Below are 14,682 nucleotides of genomic sequence, written 5' to 3' on the forward strand. Positions count from 1 at the left end.
GATTTTATTTTATTTTTGGTAGCATATTACACTCCTTCGCTCAACACTTGCATAAGTAGATAAAGGAATTCTCTTTTTTGTGCAACATATTATTTACAATCACACTCCTTGGTCTATAAAGAAACATGGACGCTTGTCAATCTAGTCAACTCAAGGTATGGAGAAGTCCCACTACCAAGCAAGAACCAAGTTTTTCAAACACACTAGACATGGTGGAGGAGCTCAAAAATCTAATAGCTTTCTTGAAGTATTCCAATGGTTCTACAGATAAATGTGGCATAAAAAAGATCACAAGAAGTCAAAAAATTATCAATTTTTTTTATATTTCTATAACTATACAAGATCATACAAAAAAGGAAAGATGCATATAGCAAGTCATCTACAAATGAAAGGTGTTTTCATTAGAAAGAAGCAAGGAAGCAAATGGAGAATAATAAAAGAATCAATTGTGGCTACTTGATCCAACATCATGCTTTTCAATTTTTTTCCTCCACTTCAAGTACCTTTGCTTCTTGGAACCCTACAAAAGCTTTCATATGCCACTAGAAGAGGCAAAGACATAACTATCCATAGTATACACTTCCTAAGCCCATAAATCCTAGAGCAAGTCCAAATACTCTAATGGCTTCTTGCTTTTCAAGAAGTATGATTTTGTTCACTCCAAGTTATAAATCTTCTTCCATTCATCATGGAGTAATGCCAACTTCTTAGCCCCTGTGTTGTTTGTTAAGGTTCCTTCTTTGAAAATATAATAAAGGTATACGAAGTTTCCAACCTTGTGCTCCTTTGTAAGGTCAATAACGACCTTCTAAATGTCTAAAATTTTATCAATGAACTAGTCTTCAAGGTCCTCCAATTGGAAGGGAACAATAAATATTTCCTTGACATAGGAAAGCTTTGATAACTGATGGACTTGGTAGAGTAGGTCCATCTTTTATCATTGCTTATCTCTTCAACCTTTTCAATCTCCATGCCTTCCAAACTCTTCCTTCTAGAAGCCTTTTCTGTAAAAGGATAAAAGCAATAAACTTCATACACTAAGACCACTCAACCATATATATCACACCATATTCTACAACTCAATACATATGGAAGGTGTCCAAATTAAGATATTCTATATTTAATACATGTGTCCTCCCTATGTGAGAATACAATGCATGGAGAGCCACTCATATACATACTTTTCATGCAAGAAGGACCCATCTTGAAAAAACTTGATCAAAAGATTATACTCTAAGATGTGTCCTACCTACACAGAAGAGCTACCCATATACATAGTTTTTGCACAAGGAGGACGCAAATTGAGAAAACTCAATCAAAAGATTATACTCCAAGAAGTGTACTCCCTACATGATTTAAGTAGGCCCAGACGGGTGTGAATTTACCTAGGGAGGACACAAGTTCAATGGAAGATACACATTGCTGCCAATAGTATAATTGAAAAATGTGTCCTCCCTATGTAAAAATACAATGCATGGAGGGCCATCGGTATACAAATTTTTCATGCAAGGAGAACACATGTTGAAAAACTCAAAAGAAACTTATACTCCAAGAAGTGTCTTCCCTACCCGATTTTAGTAGAGCCATATAGGGGTTTGAGTACGTTGAATTTGCATAGGTACAAGTTGACTAGAAAAAATGAATTTTGTTCACACGCATCATTTTGAATTGAAGGTCACGCTCAAAAATTTGACAAAATTGAGAAGATTAAGAAAAAATGAGGTTTAGAGGAATTTTGGGGTATATATACCATGTCAATTTTTGAGCTTCCAAATTTGTGCACAATTGTCAAATCCATACAAAACAATCATTTTTTGTCTCATAATTTGTGTAGAATTAAATGTTGTCTAGATATTTGTGCACAACTATATAAAGAGGGAAGCGTGCCCAAACAACATTTTCTACTCATTTTGCTTCAATTTTGTTTTACCACCTATTCTGCTTCAATTTATTTCTTCTACATTTTTGGATACTTTATATCCTAAACACTACCACTTACACTAAATTTGCGCAAAGAGGACACCTCTTTTTTGGGGAATTTTTTGACATTTTCCCCTCTTCGGGTGTCCAAAAGAGGTGATTTAGGAGTCGATCCTAGGGTTTTTGGCCCTTCAGACGCACTGGTAGGGTCGAATAACCATTTTTGAGTCACATTGTTATTTTTTTAATTCTTATTAATCTAATACCTTGTTTGAAGAATTTTAAGAGTAGTCTAATTTCATGCATGAGGGACACTCTTTGCTAAATAATATTTACCCTGATAATAAACTTGGATGATGTCCACCATCTTCTATATCTGAATATGAAAGACAAGTATTCTTCCAAATTAAAAGCTTCTTTTCACTTATATTATAGTTATGATATAGGGAGGAAAATTCATTAATAAAAAGTACCAAGTAACTACTAGGAAGGTTCCTAAAGAGGAGGTGAAGGAGGAGCTACATGATGAATCAAAAGAAAACCAAGGAGATAGGTGAAAGCAAGGAAAAAAGCTTCCACCTATCACCTAAGAAAGGAATTGATACCAAGATTCCACTTCAGTCTCTTTTAGAGAAGAAAATATTTTTTCAAAGCGTGATATGCCTGAAGGAGATTAGGAGAGCACAGAAAGCACTCATTATGCAAATTTTTAGGCTTGCTTTCTAGAAACTTTGTAGACAGGTTGCATAGGAACTCAAAATAGATATGAGGTGGAACATTTAGAATTTACAATATTCTTTTTTGAAAATCAATATTTTGTATAACTATAAACCCCTTGTAAAATCATACATTTTGATTATAAACTAAGAAAATACAAGTAAACTTATCCAAAGGCTTCCATTGTTAGAATTTCATTGTGTACAAGTCAAGTGTAACTCCCAATATATTCTTTTACTTTTTGTTGCAATTGTGGAAGCCCTTGGATATCTGCATGTTTAGTCCCATCTAATTTTTTTGAAATTAGCATTTCAAATCCCAAAGCATAATCCATGCCATCTTTTAGATCTACACCTGAAGGGAATAAAATTGGCTCAAAGTATGCCTCTACTTCCTTCTCTACCTTCTTCTCCTCTATGGTCTTTTGCTCATCCCCTTTTCTGTTTTTCTTCTTCTCCTTATTCTTACTCAGAGGAAGTGAGAAAGAGGATCATATATCCTTACCCAACACTCTTGGCTATGGAGTGCAAATCCATCCAAGAGCCATGCTTCAATGCTTGAGCTTGCCATCTATTTCTTCTTCATTACTATGCTATTATGTATGCTATCACAAGAGTTATGATAAGTGAGGATCTAGCTCTTTCTCGTATGAAATGTTTCTTCTTCCTCTTCCCTACCCTCATTCCCTGCTAGCTCTCTCCACCTTTGAAGTTGTTTGAGGTCTTGGGACTGAGGCTTGGTATAGTTAAAGCTTTCTTCAAGTTTAGGTTATGCTATGATGGTGATGCATGAAGCTTTCCATCTTCATTGCTTCACCTAGGTCACAAGGAACACAAAGAATGTATTGTAACAAGTCTCTCTTTATGGGAGAAATCATAATACAAATGCCTATTGGAGGGGGGACCGGCTCCACATAAATCCGGTCCTCAACTGTTGTCATGTTCTCTAAATTCTCTCTCTTGCAAAAGTATTGTCCATGCCAAGTTAACTAATTGCTATAATTATGTTGTTATCTTCAATTATGTCTACCCGCTATGCTCACAAAATCATTTCTTGAAAGTACTCTCATTAAATTCCGCTACTCTCAAATTGAATAGGAAAATTCCATTACACTACTCAACTTCTGCAACTTTTGTTTCCTTCAAAGCAATTGCGGGCAAACCGGCTGCGAGGCCTCAACACTAAGTAACACTTATATTTAACACTAGTTTGGTACCAAAACAGGATACTTAAGTGTCTTTTTTTTAGAAATCTAAATTAAATGCTACTTACATTAGATGGTTTATTGAGGAAAACCCTCTTGAAAAGCTTAAATACGTTAGCTAGAGGGTCTTTTAAAAATAAAACCTTGCATTTTAGAATCTACCATGATCAAGAACTATACTCATCAAGTTGACCCTCACAAGATTGTGATTGATTCTTTGCTCAAGAAAAAATGAAGCGACCTTGTAGAAAATTTTAGATGACTTTTCCACAATTTTGCTATAGGTAATTGAAAGTTGCATGTGGAAAAAATTTGACTTTGGAGTATTTAAAATACTGGAAAGTTTCATGTGTTTGATATGGCCATTTCAAACATGTCGTTGTATACAAAGAAAAATATGTTTAACATGTATTTTCATGTTTTAGAAAGTGATACGTTGCTTGCTGTTTTCATCGAGCACTCAAGCTGGCAAGTAGAAGGGCTTTGGTATGCAACAATTATTGGATCATTTGAATTATTCAAAATTGCATAAGAGAGAACTTTGATATTTTCATTCGTGAGACATAAATATTCAAAACCTCAAATAATATCAAACTTTTCATGTAGATAAACTAACTGTATCAAAATAAGTGGTACATACACAATTGGGGTGCCTAAAACCTTGGTTTCAATGTTATTATGGAGAACTCAAGATTTCCAAGGGTTTTTGTACGATAAAAAATTCAAGATAGAGTTCAAGCAACGAGATTTAATCGAGTTAGGGAGCCCAAAAAATACGTAGTTTTTTTGTTTAAATATATAAAGTCATTTGTAGTTGTCAAAGTGCACTAGAATAGTATTAATTTCATGAGGGGATATTTGGAAGACCAAAATTATACTCTTATTTAGTACGTGGTCAAGTATGAAATTATGTCTATAACTTGCATGTGACTTGAAAACTTATCTCTGAAGTGCATTCCATTGTTTTATAACACTAAGTGCTAACACTTGGATTTTATAAACATAAAAAATGCCATCTTTAAAAAAAGATATAAGAATTTTATGGATTTTTTGGCAAAACAACTTGAAATTTTACTTAAATTTATGACTTAGAACTTTCAAGAATTTTCTCCATACGAATTGTAATTTGATGTGGAGAAAAATCGAGTGTTTTCTTTCCCTCATAACCAACCTATGGTAGAAGCAAGGCGTAAAATACTTCATTCTAGCTTGACAAATAAATTGCCAAAACTTGGTAGAAAATAGTACACTTTAGTGTCTCAAGACACTTAAGTGTCTAATTACAAAACTAGTGTTAAGAGGGAAAGGCAATGGGATCAAAGGCGGAGAAGTTCATGGATGAAGGCCGAGAAGATCATAGCCGCAAATATCAGATCAAAAACCAAAACTGGACAGCCTAGGCAATGCATGTTAACTTACAATATAACGTTGTAAAAATGGGTGTGGATACACAATGCATGCGTGGGTGAGGTGGTTAGCCTATGCGACCCTAAACTCGGACTGCGAGGTCACGAGTTCAAATCTCCTCGCACGCCTCGTTTTTCCTGCTGGCCAAGTTTAATGCGCCTCGCTTTTTTGGTAGCGTGCCTTGCTTTCTTGCTGGCCAAGTTTAGTGCACCTCGAGATTCTGCCCCCGGCCGCAACCGTCGATCCCATTATCCCCTCCCCCGCCACATTAAATATAGGTGTCACTTAGTGCCAAGGGGCTATGAGGCAACTGTGACATGTCCTCCTCCTCGAGCTGCGGGCAAACCGGCGAACTATGGCCCTATTCTCTCCCTCCCTCCCTCTCTCTCTCTCTCTCTCTCTCTCTCTCTCTCTCTCTCTCTCTCTCTTTCTCTCTCTCTCTCTCTCTCTCTCTCTCTCTCTCTAAGCTTGCCAGCAGTGCCAATATCGTCCTTCGAGCCTTGGCCCGATTGTGGCAGAGAAGCGGCCAAGGTGCAGAGCTAGACAAAATTGGCAAGCTGGTACGTGAGGCATTGCTACATGTTGGAGCTCCAAGGGTGGTGCTATGGGGATGAGCAAGGAAGGTTGGATCACGGCACCGAGAGTATGCCCACCGAGATCACGGAGGATATGACTAGCTAGCTTGACTTGCAATGGGTCTGAGCCGGAGAGCAAGAAGGAGAAGACAAAGGTTGAGATGTTGTAAAACTTTGACAGTGCCCTACTTTGGGCATCCTTCTTTTATTTTACTCCATTCAATTTTGTACCCAAACATTGTATTAGATCCACCAAGAGTGTAAAAACTTGCTCTCATAGATCAATTTGACCTTTTGAAGACATTTGGTATAACATTTCATTTCATTTCTCATTCTCATTCTCTCTCTCTCTCTCTCTCTCTCTCTCTCTCTCTCTCTCTCTCTCTCTCTCTCTCTCATTCTCATTTTGAGATACAAGGTGGCTTTCACTATCAATTCACAGACGGCTTTAGGCCATTGGCTAGAGTCATGAGAGATGAGGATCAGAGATGCCTGGGTTTTTTTGGCTAGAGCTGCATAGACACAAGGGAGAGTCTCTTGAACAATGGAGACATCCACAAAGGGCGATCAGTCGCTTCTTTAGAGCAGAGACTCGACAGTCAGATGAGCAAGATTTTTAGCAAACCTTAGAGCCCACCTATACGAGAGGTATATCAACTGAGAGAGCCATTTAACTTGGGAGAGCTAGACGGCCACGTCTATGAGGGCAACCACGACATCGACGAAGACTCCATCAAAGGAACAGGACTATTCTAGCACGGCATGGAAGATGTCAAGTATGACTATTTATAGAGGCGTACATTGACGATGCTCTTCAAAGACCGATGCAATACATTCTACCGATATCGGGTATCCTTGGACGTTGATCATCATCATCATTTTAGTTTTTGCTTTACTTTATTTTATTTTATACCCAGACATTGTATTAAATTTACCCAAGATTGTATTAAGGTCTCATAGGTCATTTCGTTTCATTTTCTTTGGTACGTTTCTTACAAAGCTAGCATGTTGCTTTGATGTACTTTTGATTATTCAAGCATGTGTGATTACGCAATGCTTGGTACGGGGTAGGAGTTACGAAGGTAGGTAGGGCAGATGAAATCGAGGGATGCGAGGATGAAGAAAGAGAGGTCCTATCGATTACAGTGTGAAGTGATAGAGTCGTAGTATGGGTGGCAATGGATGGAGAAGAGGCAAGGTGATAGCAAGGGGGAGAAGCTTCACTAAGGCGGTGATCGATAGTGCAATTGTTGACACTGGCCCTGATCGGCACAATTGCAACTAGCTCGAGAATTGTTTCTGCCTCCATAAACTAGCATACAAACACAATACACACACACATTGATCCCTCTTCTCTGTGTTGTTCATGCACAACGTCGCAAGATCACTTTCTCTCTTGCCGGCCTCTATTATGATGGTCATTATCTCTCTCCCCTCCAAACCCCGACAACCTATCTTTAAATGTCCATCTTCTTCTTATTCTCTTTCTTCTTCTTCTTAATTTTTTTCTAGGAAAATATGTATAGGAAAGGATAAACATCTCTCTCTCTCTCTCTCTCTCTCTCTCTCTCTCTCTCTCTCTCTCTCTCTCTCTCTCTCTCTCTCTCTCTCTCTCTCTCTCTCTCTCTCTCTATTTTAATATATAGATGAGAGCCTGGGAGCCAGCTTAGTTGCGCACCGCACGCGTCGTGTATGCGCTCAACTTTGCTGTCACTGGTGATGGCGGACGGCGATGGAGGGGATGTGAATGATGAGTCCACTGATGTCACCAACGATGTGGACCCTGATGTGAATGATCAACACATCTCTTGGCATGCCGTTATGCATGCTTGAGTTTGGCTCGGTTGTGCCCCCAAAGCCCTCCACTAGCTCCATATCCTCCTTTGTTTCTTCCTCGATTGGAATGAGCAAGTGCGGAGGGCTTGGTCATCATAGTTGGAGCCCCTCCCCACCTCGATCGATGTGGATGTAGGGTAGTCCCCCGAACAAACCGACCTGCAAGGCTTTGCACACAAACTGTGCACTCGAGTGGTGCAACTTTTTGGTTTCTCTAATATGTGTAGCACTCTTAAAACAGAGGAAGACTTTGTCGAGGTGATTTTCTCCAATAGAAAATGAAGAAGGACTCAACAAACAAGGCAAGGACAAAGATGGAGAAGACGGCTCTCAGCCCAATTCCAAGCTTTGCTAAAGATCTCATTTTGGTTTGAGCTACCTATGTAGTGAACAAGCTTGAAGCCTCGAAGTACATGATCCTTGCAGACAGGTAGCTCCACTACCTTGGGTGGATTTTTGCACATTCAATGATGCCTTTGTGACTCTATTGGCACCCGCCCCCTCCTCAACGCTCACACTCAACCTGCCTGCACCAACGACATTGTTGGACCTCCACGTAGACGTTTCAGTTTGTATTAGTCTCTGTAACCTATCTTTGATTTCTTTCTGCCACCACAGTCCGCCACTTTGTCGGAGGCGGAGTTAGTCTAGCTCGTAGCTTACAAAATGCACTTCCAATACTCCCCCTCCAAACTAAAATCTACAGCAATGAGATATGAGATCTAAATTGATATATATGTAATGCCTTTGTGGATCATGGAGGTAGATACAAAAAAAGACCCTTTCCTATTTCCAAGTTAGGTTTCTTGACCTTGAATTGCCTACTTGGATCGTGAACCTATGTGACTTCCCCATCTCCCTCTCAAGCCATGCAACAAGATTGCTAGACCTTTCTTAAAGGACCGGTATCGGAAGGTGATGACTTTTACCCATATGAAGATTTGACTCCTCTCTCACATGATATATGTAGCAACCATTGCCTAGTACACCTTCCCTAGTACACATATGTATCCACTCTGCTCGAGAGAACACAATGAATTATAGTTTGGGAAAAGTGTGTCCCAACTTACAATTATGCCACTTTGTGCTTCAGACGACATGAAAGGAAAAGAAAAGAAAAAACCTAGATTTTGAGAAAATTGGTGTAAAGTTAGTCAAAATCAACCGAATTTCTCAAAATTTTCGTTTGGGAATCTCATAAAAAGGAATTGTGTATGGTTTTGCTGCCGGAGCCGACAAGAGTCCCACTAGTAAGATTATTGAGTGGTGGATGTCAGCAATTGGAGTTGGAGAAAAGCCTTGAGGGAAAAATAAATCCAACCTTGTATGCAATCCTACACTCATATCTGAATTGAGAGGAGAAGAAGAAGAAGAAGAGAATTTTAACGTAGTAGGAAACCATCCCAAAAGACCTTAAAGATCTATCCGACGAGGATTCGAGTTGAACTCAAGACCTATTATTCAAGAGGGAAATGGCATAACCAATCTACCACACTTGTGTGTGTGTGTGTGTGTGTGTGTGTGTGTGTGTGTGTGTGTGTGTGTGTGTGTGAGAGAGAGAGAGAGAGAGCCACATTTACATCAATTCCTCATTGTAGTGATTGTTTGACCATACCCATTTGAAAAAAAAGACCATGAGGCTTTGAACAATTGACAAAAATCACAAGTTTGGAACTTACATGAAAGATGAAAAAATGGGAAACCCATTGCGCAAGTGTATAGCTTGCTCATCTTTCAATGCTTTCATCTCAAAAGCTAAACCTAGTGTGTTTGTAAGGGGGAAGGATAGTGTTGGCGACGACCAAAGTATGGTCAAGAGAAGAGTACAAAGATTCATCCATATGCCTTTTCCGTTTGGAAAGATTAAAATCTTGAAAGCACGGCGGAGGAAGACCGGTGACAAGAGTGGAGGGAACTTCGGCCAAGGAGTTGTCGAACAAGTTTGTGCTTGCATGTAGCACATCAAATGCAAATGTGCTATCCAATGCATTCCATCCCAAATTTGATATACTCATCTGCAAAAAAACACACACAAAAAAAAACGATGTACAATATTAATCTCTGTTTAAAAAATTATAATAATTATAATTATATTGGAAGGCATAAGAGGTCTATCACAAGTACCCTACATTTCTACAAAAGATAGCTTAAACTCACATCCATTGTTTGATAATGTTGGTGTATGCATTTCTTAGTGTTGATTTATGTCCCTTAACATGCAAGCAATGCGTTAATGAGATATAGATGATTACCATTGGTGGGGGAGTTTCATTGGATGATGTTCTTGCGGGAGAGCCGTTGAGAAGCTCATCAAGATGGGCCAAACAATTGAGAAAGTGCATTGATGACGAAGAAGCACATTGTTGAGAGCGAGAGGGTGAGAGGTTGTTCATAGAGGGGCCGAAGATACTTGATTGTGATAATGGCACATATGGTACCATACACGGTGTACTCTCCACTAGATCAATATTGGTTAGAGTGCCAGGGTCATGGGCCTCAAGGCCACTTGGTAGCAATGGTGGAGGTTGTGGTTCTCTATGTTGTGCGTTCTCCAATTGGACGCTATCTGTCTTGCTCTCAAGAGGAGCGGGAAGGACGCTACTAGAATGGGAGGACATGGGAAGAGCCATATTTGCATCGAACCCTGCCATCAAGCTTGATTGAGAGGAGGGAGCTTTTGATGGAAGGGATGGAGGGACCATAGCATCTAGTCCCACTCTAACCCCACTCACCAAAAACCTCTTGTGTTTTCTTGTTAGCTTGTTGGTTGTATGTATGCTGACATCACAATCTCTGCACAATATGGCCCGATCCTCCACACAAAAGAAGAGTCCTGACTTTTCCTGTGAATGGTCAAAAGAAAGTCATTAAATGGATGCATTAAAACCCTCGAAAACCATTCAATTTATAATTATTAAAATGAGCATATAAAAGGCTTCAATATGATGAAGGTGGTGATGCCCATAAATTTGGATCAAACATTGATCTTGATCGGGGCTTTACCTTCTGACTTGGAACCAGAGTTATTCTCCTCAATAGATGGTGATACTCCTACTCGCGCAAGCCGCGTGCCCAAGGTTGATTTACGATGGGCACACATGCCCATCAAATTTCCAAGAGTTTATGATTTTTTAGGCATTGTAGTGTATTTTGTGCAGGGTAACTCGGATTTTCACCCATAAAAAACAGGTAAAATACCCTGAAACGGATAAATACCACTGCTAACTCCTTTAATACCCCAAAGGTAGCGACAAAGATTTGAACTCAAGACCTTGTTTTGGGGGCGGGGTGGGGGGGGAGGAGGGTTTACCTGGCAAATGTCGCAGGAAGAAGGGGGATGGTCGAGGGTGAGAGGCAAGCGCTCGTGCTTGCCGGCCAGCTTGTTGGCCGCGTGGACGCGAAGGTCGCATTCCGCACAGAGAGCAGCCTCGTCTGCACAGCAAAAAAGCGTGGCAGCGGCTTGCACACATACATCGCACTGCAGCTTCATCTCTCTCTCTCTCTCTCTCGCGCGCGCGCGCGCGCTGGAAGGACGTCTACACCAATAGCGCTCTCTCTCTCTCTCTCTCTCTCTCTCTCTCTCTCTCGCTCGCTCGCCTGCGCATACACCTACACCATTGCTCTCTCTTTCTCCACCCCTTTTGTAGATCGGAAGGGGGAAGCACGATGCAAGGAGAAAATGCCGGGAATCAGAAAGCGAGGCCCTAACAGCAAAAAAGAAAAGGATTAAATTAGTGGACTTGCAAGGCTATCACAAATTATTGTCAAAACTCAAGGCAAGGATTAAGAAATTAAAGAATCCCTCGACCAGCTCAGCAGAGCCGTCACGCCTCCCAACCCCCATCTTGCTGTCCCAATTCAATACTCTTCACGGTGCACCCCCTCCCATCCGTCCAATCTCTCCCATCCACGTGGTCTAAAAAGCTCCCCACTTGTCTGCACGTCCAAGCCCAGACGAAAATGCACTTTTCTTCCCCTTTTCGCTCCCAAAAGGACCGCAAAAAAGATGCTTCTTGATCTCTTTCTCGTTTTAGGCTTCAACTTTCCACATGACAATGCCAACGAGTCAATGACCATTTCATCATTCACATTGCACAGGTTCTCCCTGGCAGTGTTCGGGAAAGGTTTGCCTCAGTTTAGCCTTGAGCTGATTAAAAATCAAGATTAGCTAGTTGCAAATCAAAGTAAAGGGAAGAAAAAGCGGTAAAATTTAAAAGAGAATAGTTCAAAAGTCCTGCAAATTTTAAATTTACACAATTGTTTTCGATTTGCATATTGGCGAGGAGGAAACCCAGCCGTCCAGAAAAAAAGACTTTCCCAAACATTACTCCGCGGTCACTATCTTACACGGGGTCAATGAGGGGGGATCAAAGGCCCAAATTTTGGGGTGCGAAGCGGCTTTGACCTCAGCCGTCTGATCTCTGGTGAACTTCGATGTGAACTAAGGGTGAACTCGGGGTAAACGAAGGGTGAACTTGGGCCAAAAATGGCGCCCCGAGTTCACCCGCCTGCGGGGTGTGGATCAAACCCGAGACCTCTCGGTTGCCACACGAATGCCCTACCACCACGCTAGCGCGTGTCGTTGCCCATATTGGCATGGCACATGATCACATCCTAGTTTACCCGCCCCTAGTTCACCCCCAGTTCACCCACCCCTAGTTCACTGCATGATCCGACAAATGAGATTAAAACCGGGCGAACTGCCTTGCCCCCCCAAATTTCGGCCCTAGATCCCCTATGAGCCATATGGCCATGCCATATAATGACGAGGCCAACCCTCCCTCCCGACTCCGCATCCACATTTGCAGTCATGCTTCTCATCATGTTTCTCTAAGAGGGCTCCCCCATAGGCCTGCTAGAGGCACCTATGGAGGGCCATGCAACATAATGAACGTTTCCCCATAAGCTTTGACTTTTTCTCCTATTTTTATTGCATCCCTCCTCTGCATCTTCGTTGGGGGGTGCTTCTACCACCCCATAGAGTAGAGAACCGCCTTTATGCTGGTTGTTGCCGGTTCGTGAGGACTGAAAATGCTGCTAGCTCATGTTTTTCCTCTTGAAACCTGTTGCGGGTAGAGTTATGGAGTGTGTGCATTACGTTGAGAAGCTCCTTCTCTTGACAAAAGACCCTCCAGATTGGAGGGCCTATGGGGAAGCACTCAAAGGCTCTTTATTCAAAGGGTTCACACATCCCGACCAAATAAGGTTGGCCAAACCACATGGGAACCACCCCCAAGGGTTGGGCGACCTCCACCATAACGGTGGGTGTGTGCATTGCAATTTCCAAGTTCTCTAAAAAAAAAGGGTCCACACATAGAAGGTTGAAGTATACAGAAAGTGAGGGCCCTTGAAGTACAAGTGATGCCACTAACTCGTTTTGCACACATGTACATAACCCGATAGCAAAACAATGGTACGGTTAGTCATCAACGACATTAACCTGGAGCGAGAATTTCTGAAATGCAGTGACCAACTTCATCAAGCTTCCTACTTTTACACTGGAGACGTTGTGGATGGAATCTATATGGCACCTCAGACACATATGTTGTTGAGACGCTTAAGGATGTGGTCACGCAAGCATAGTTATCAATAAGATGTTTATGGATGCATGTCCTCAACAACCAACAGATCAAGTGGGCATTTCACCATATTACCATCATCAACATATATGGACCTATCCGGCGAAGGAAAGAGCAAAGCTTTGGGAGCACCTGAAAGGCATCCATGTTGAAAGGGAATGGCTCCCCGTGTGGGACTTTAATATGGTGGAGAAGAGAAACGGCAAAACAGGTTTATCAAACATGTTAGCTGGATCCGAAAGATCCAAATGGCTAAGCTTGTGGAAGAAATGGGCGTTAGTGGACATGTGGGAAGTGGGCCCTTAGAATAGCACGCCAAGGTTCACGTACACAATTTTGTAGTATTTCGGCATGGCATCTCAGCTGGATCGATGTTAGTGTTCTCATTACCTGGATTGGCTGCCATCATGGCTTGAAATGAAGGTGGTGACTTCACAGTGCCTATTGGATCACCTACAGCTAAGCATGAAATTAACAAAAACCATAGGAGAATGTCATTTCCTCCACGGCTCTAAGAATTTTTTGTGACAGGGGCTCACCTCTTTAAAGATCCTCTCTTCAAAAGCCTAGCCTTGAAAGCGATGAGCAAGCTTTGTAAAGATGTGGATTTGGCAAGATCTAAGGCCTGGGATATCTTTGCCAAGAATATCCAAAAATCAATCAAAACTACACGCCCCAAAAGGAAAAAATACCACAAGGAGCACCCAAAGCAGCTCGCTAATGAAGTAGAGCTATTGAACTCTAAAGAACACGAAGGGTCGGTCTTGACGCTAAGCATAAAAGGTGTCTTGAAGCTAAGAGTGACTTGCCGATCAATAGCTCGAACAAATGAGGAAGACCGGAATATCATCTAGAGAAACCTACCTCCAATTGGAGGAGGCTAATCAAACTTACTTCTTCAGGGCCCTCAAAGTCAAGAGAAATTGGGGCCTTGTCCACTCGCTCACCGATGGGGAAATTTTTTTTGTTAAGAATCCAAATGAAATGGCTCAACTAATTATGGATCAATTTGCGACATATCATAGGCTAGCCTGAGGTCGGCTCCCCAAAAGTGGATGAAGCCAGAGGTACTCTTTTGGGGAGTGTCAAAAAACCGGTTTCCCACTCAAACACCAACCTTTTGGAGAAGGCATTTGTAGAAGGCGGGAACCACCTCTAGCAGGACTAGCGGATATCAAAAGCTTCCAGAGCAGTAACAACGAGTTACCATAGTAGTTGAAAGTGCACAGTCAGTCACACACCAGTCCGGCAGCCTATAAATAGGACCCACTATTCATTTTTAGGGACTTCTGAGGCTTCTTAGACGGCTTAGACTTTTGACTCTTGGATTTTTGGAACACTTGTGACTTTTGTATCACTTTGTAATCATCTTGTAACAACATCTTGTATTGTTGTTCTCTCTCTCTTTCTGTAATTCCAAATCCATTTATTGGCATACTTAATG

The 14,682-nt window shown here is 41.3% G+C and overlaps 1 protein-coding gene and 1 pseudogene across 1 annotated transcript; both read right to left on the bottom strand.

The window, feature by feature from the left end:
• Positions 1 to 7,489: 7,489 nt before the first annotated feature.
• On the bottom strand, positions 7,490 to 8,023 carry LOC147454812 (uncharacterized; annotated as a pseudogene).
• Positions 8,024 to 9,365: 1,342 nt separating this feature from the next.
• Positions 9,366 to 11,426, bottom strand: LOC147454813 (uncharacterized). Its single transcript, XM_086517434.1, has 3 exons — positions 10,970 to 11,426; positions 9,912 to 10,502; positions 9,366 to 9,674 (listed from the first exon to the last, which is right to left on the bottom strand). The coding sequence occupies exons 1-3, from the start codon at positions 11,147 to 11,149 to the stop codon at positions 9,408 to 9,410; spliced, it is 1,038 nt and encodes a 345-aa protein (XP_086373560.1). The 5' UTR covers positions 11,150 to 11,426; the 3' UTR covers positions 9,366 to 9,407.
• Positions 11,427 to 14,682: the final 3,256 nt, after the last annotated feature.

This window comes from Adiantum capillus-veneris, chromosome 7 (assembly GCF_014529385.1).
Source record: "Adiantum capillus-veneris isolate H3 chromosome 7, ASM1452938v2, whole genome shotgun sequence".
NCBI classification, from domain to species: Eukaryota; Viridiplantae; Streptophyta; class Polypodiopsida; order Polypodiales; family Pteridaceae; genus Adiantum; species Adiantum capillus-veneris.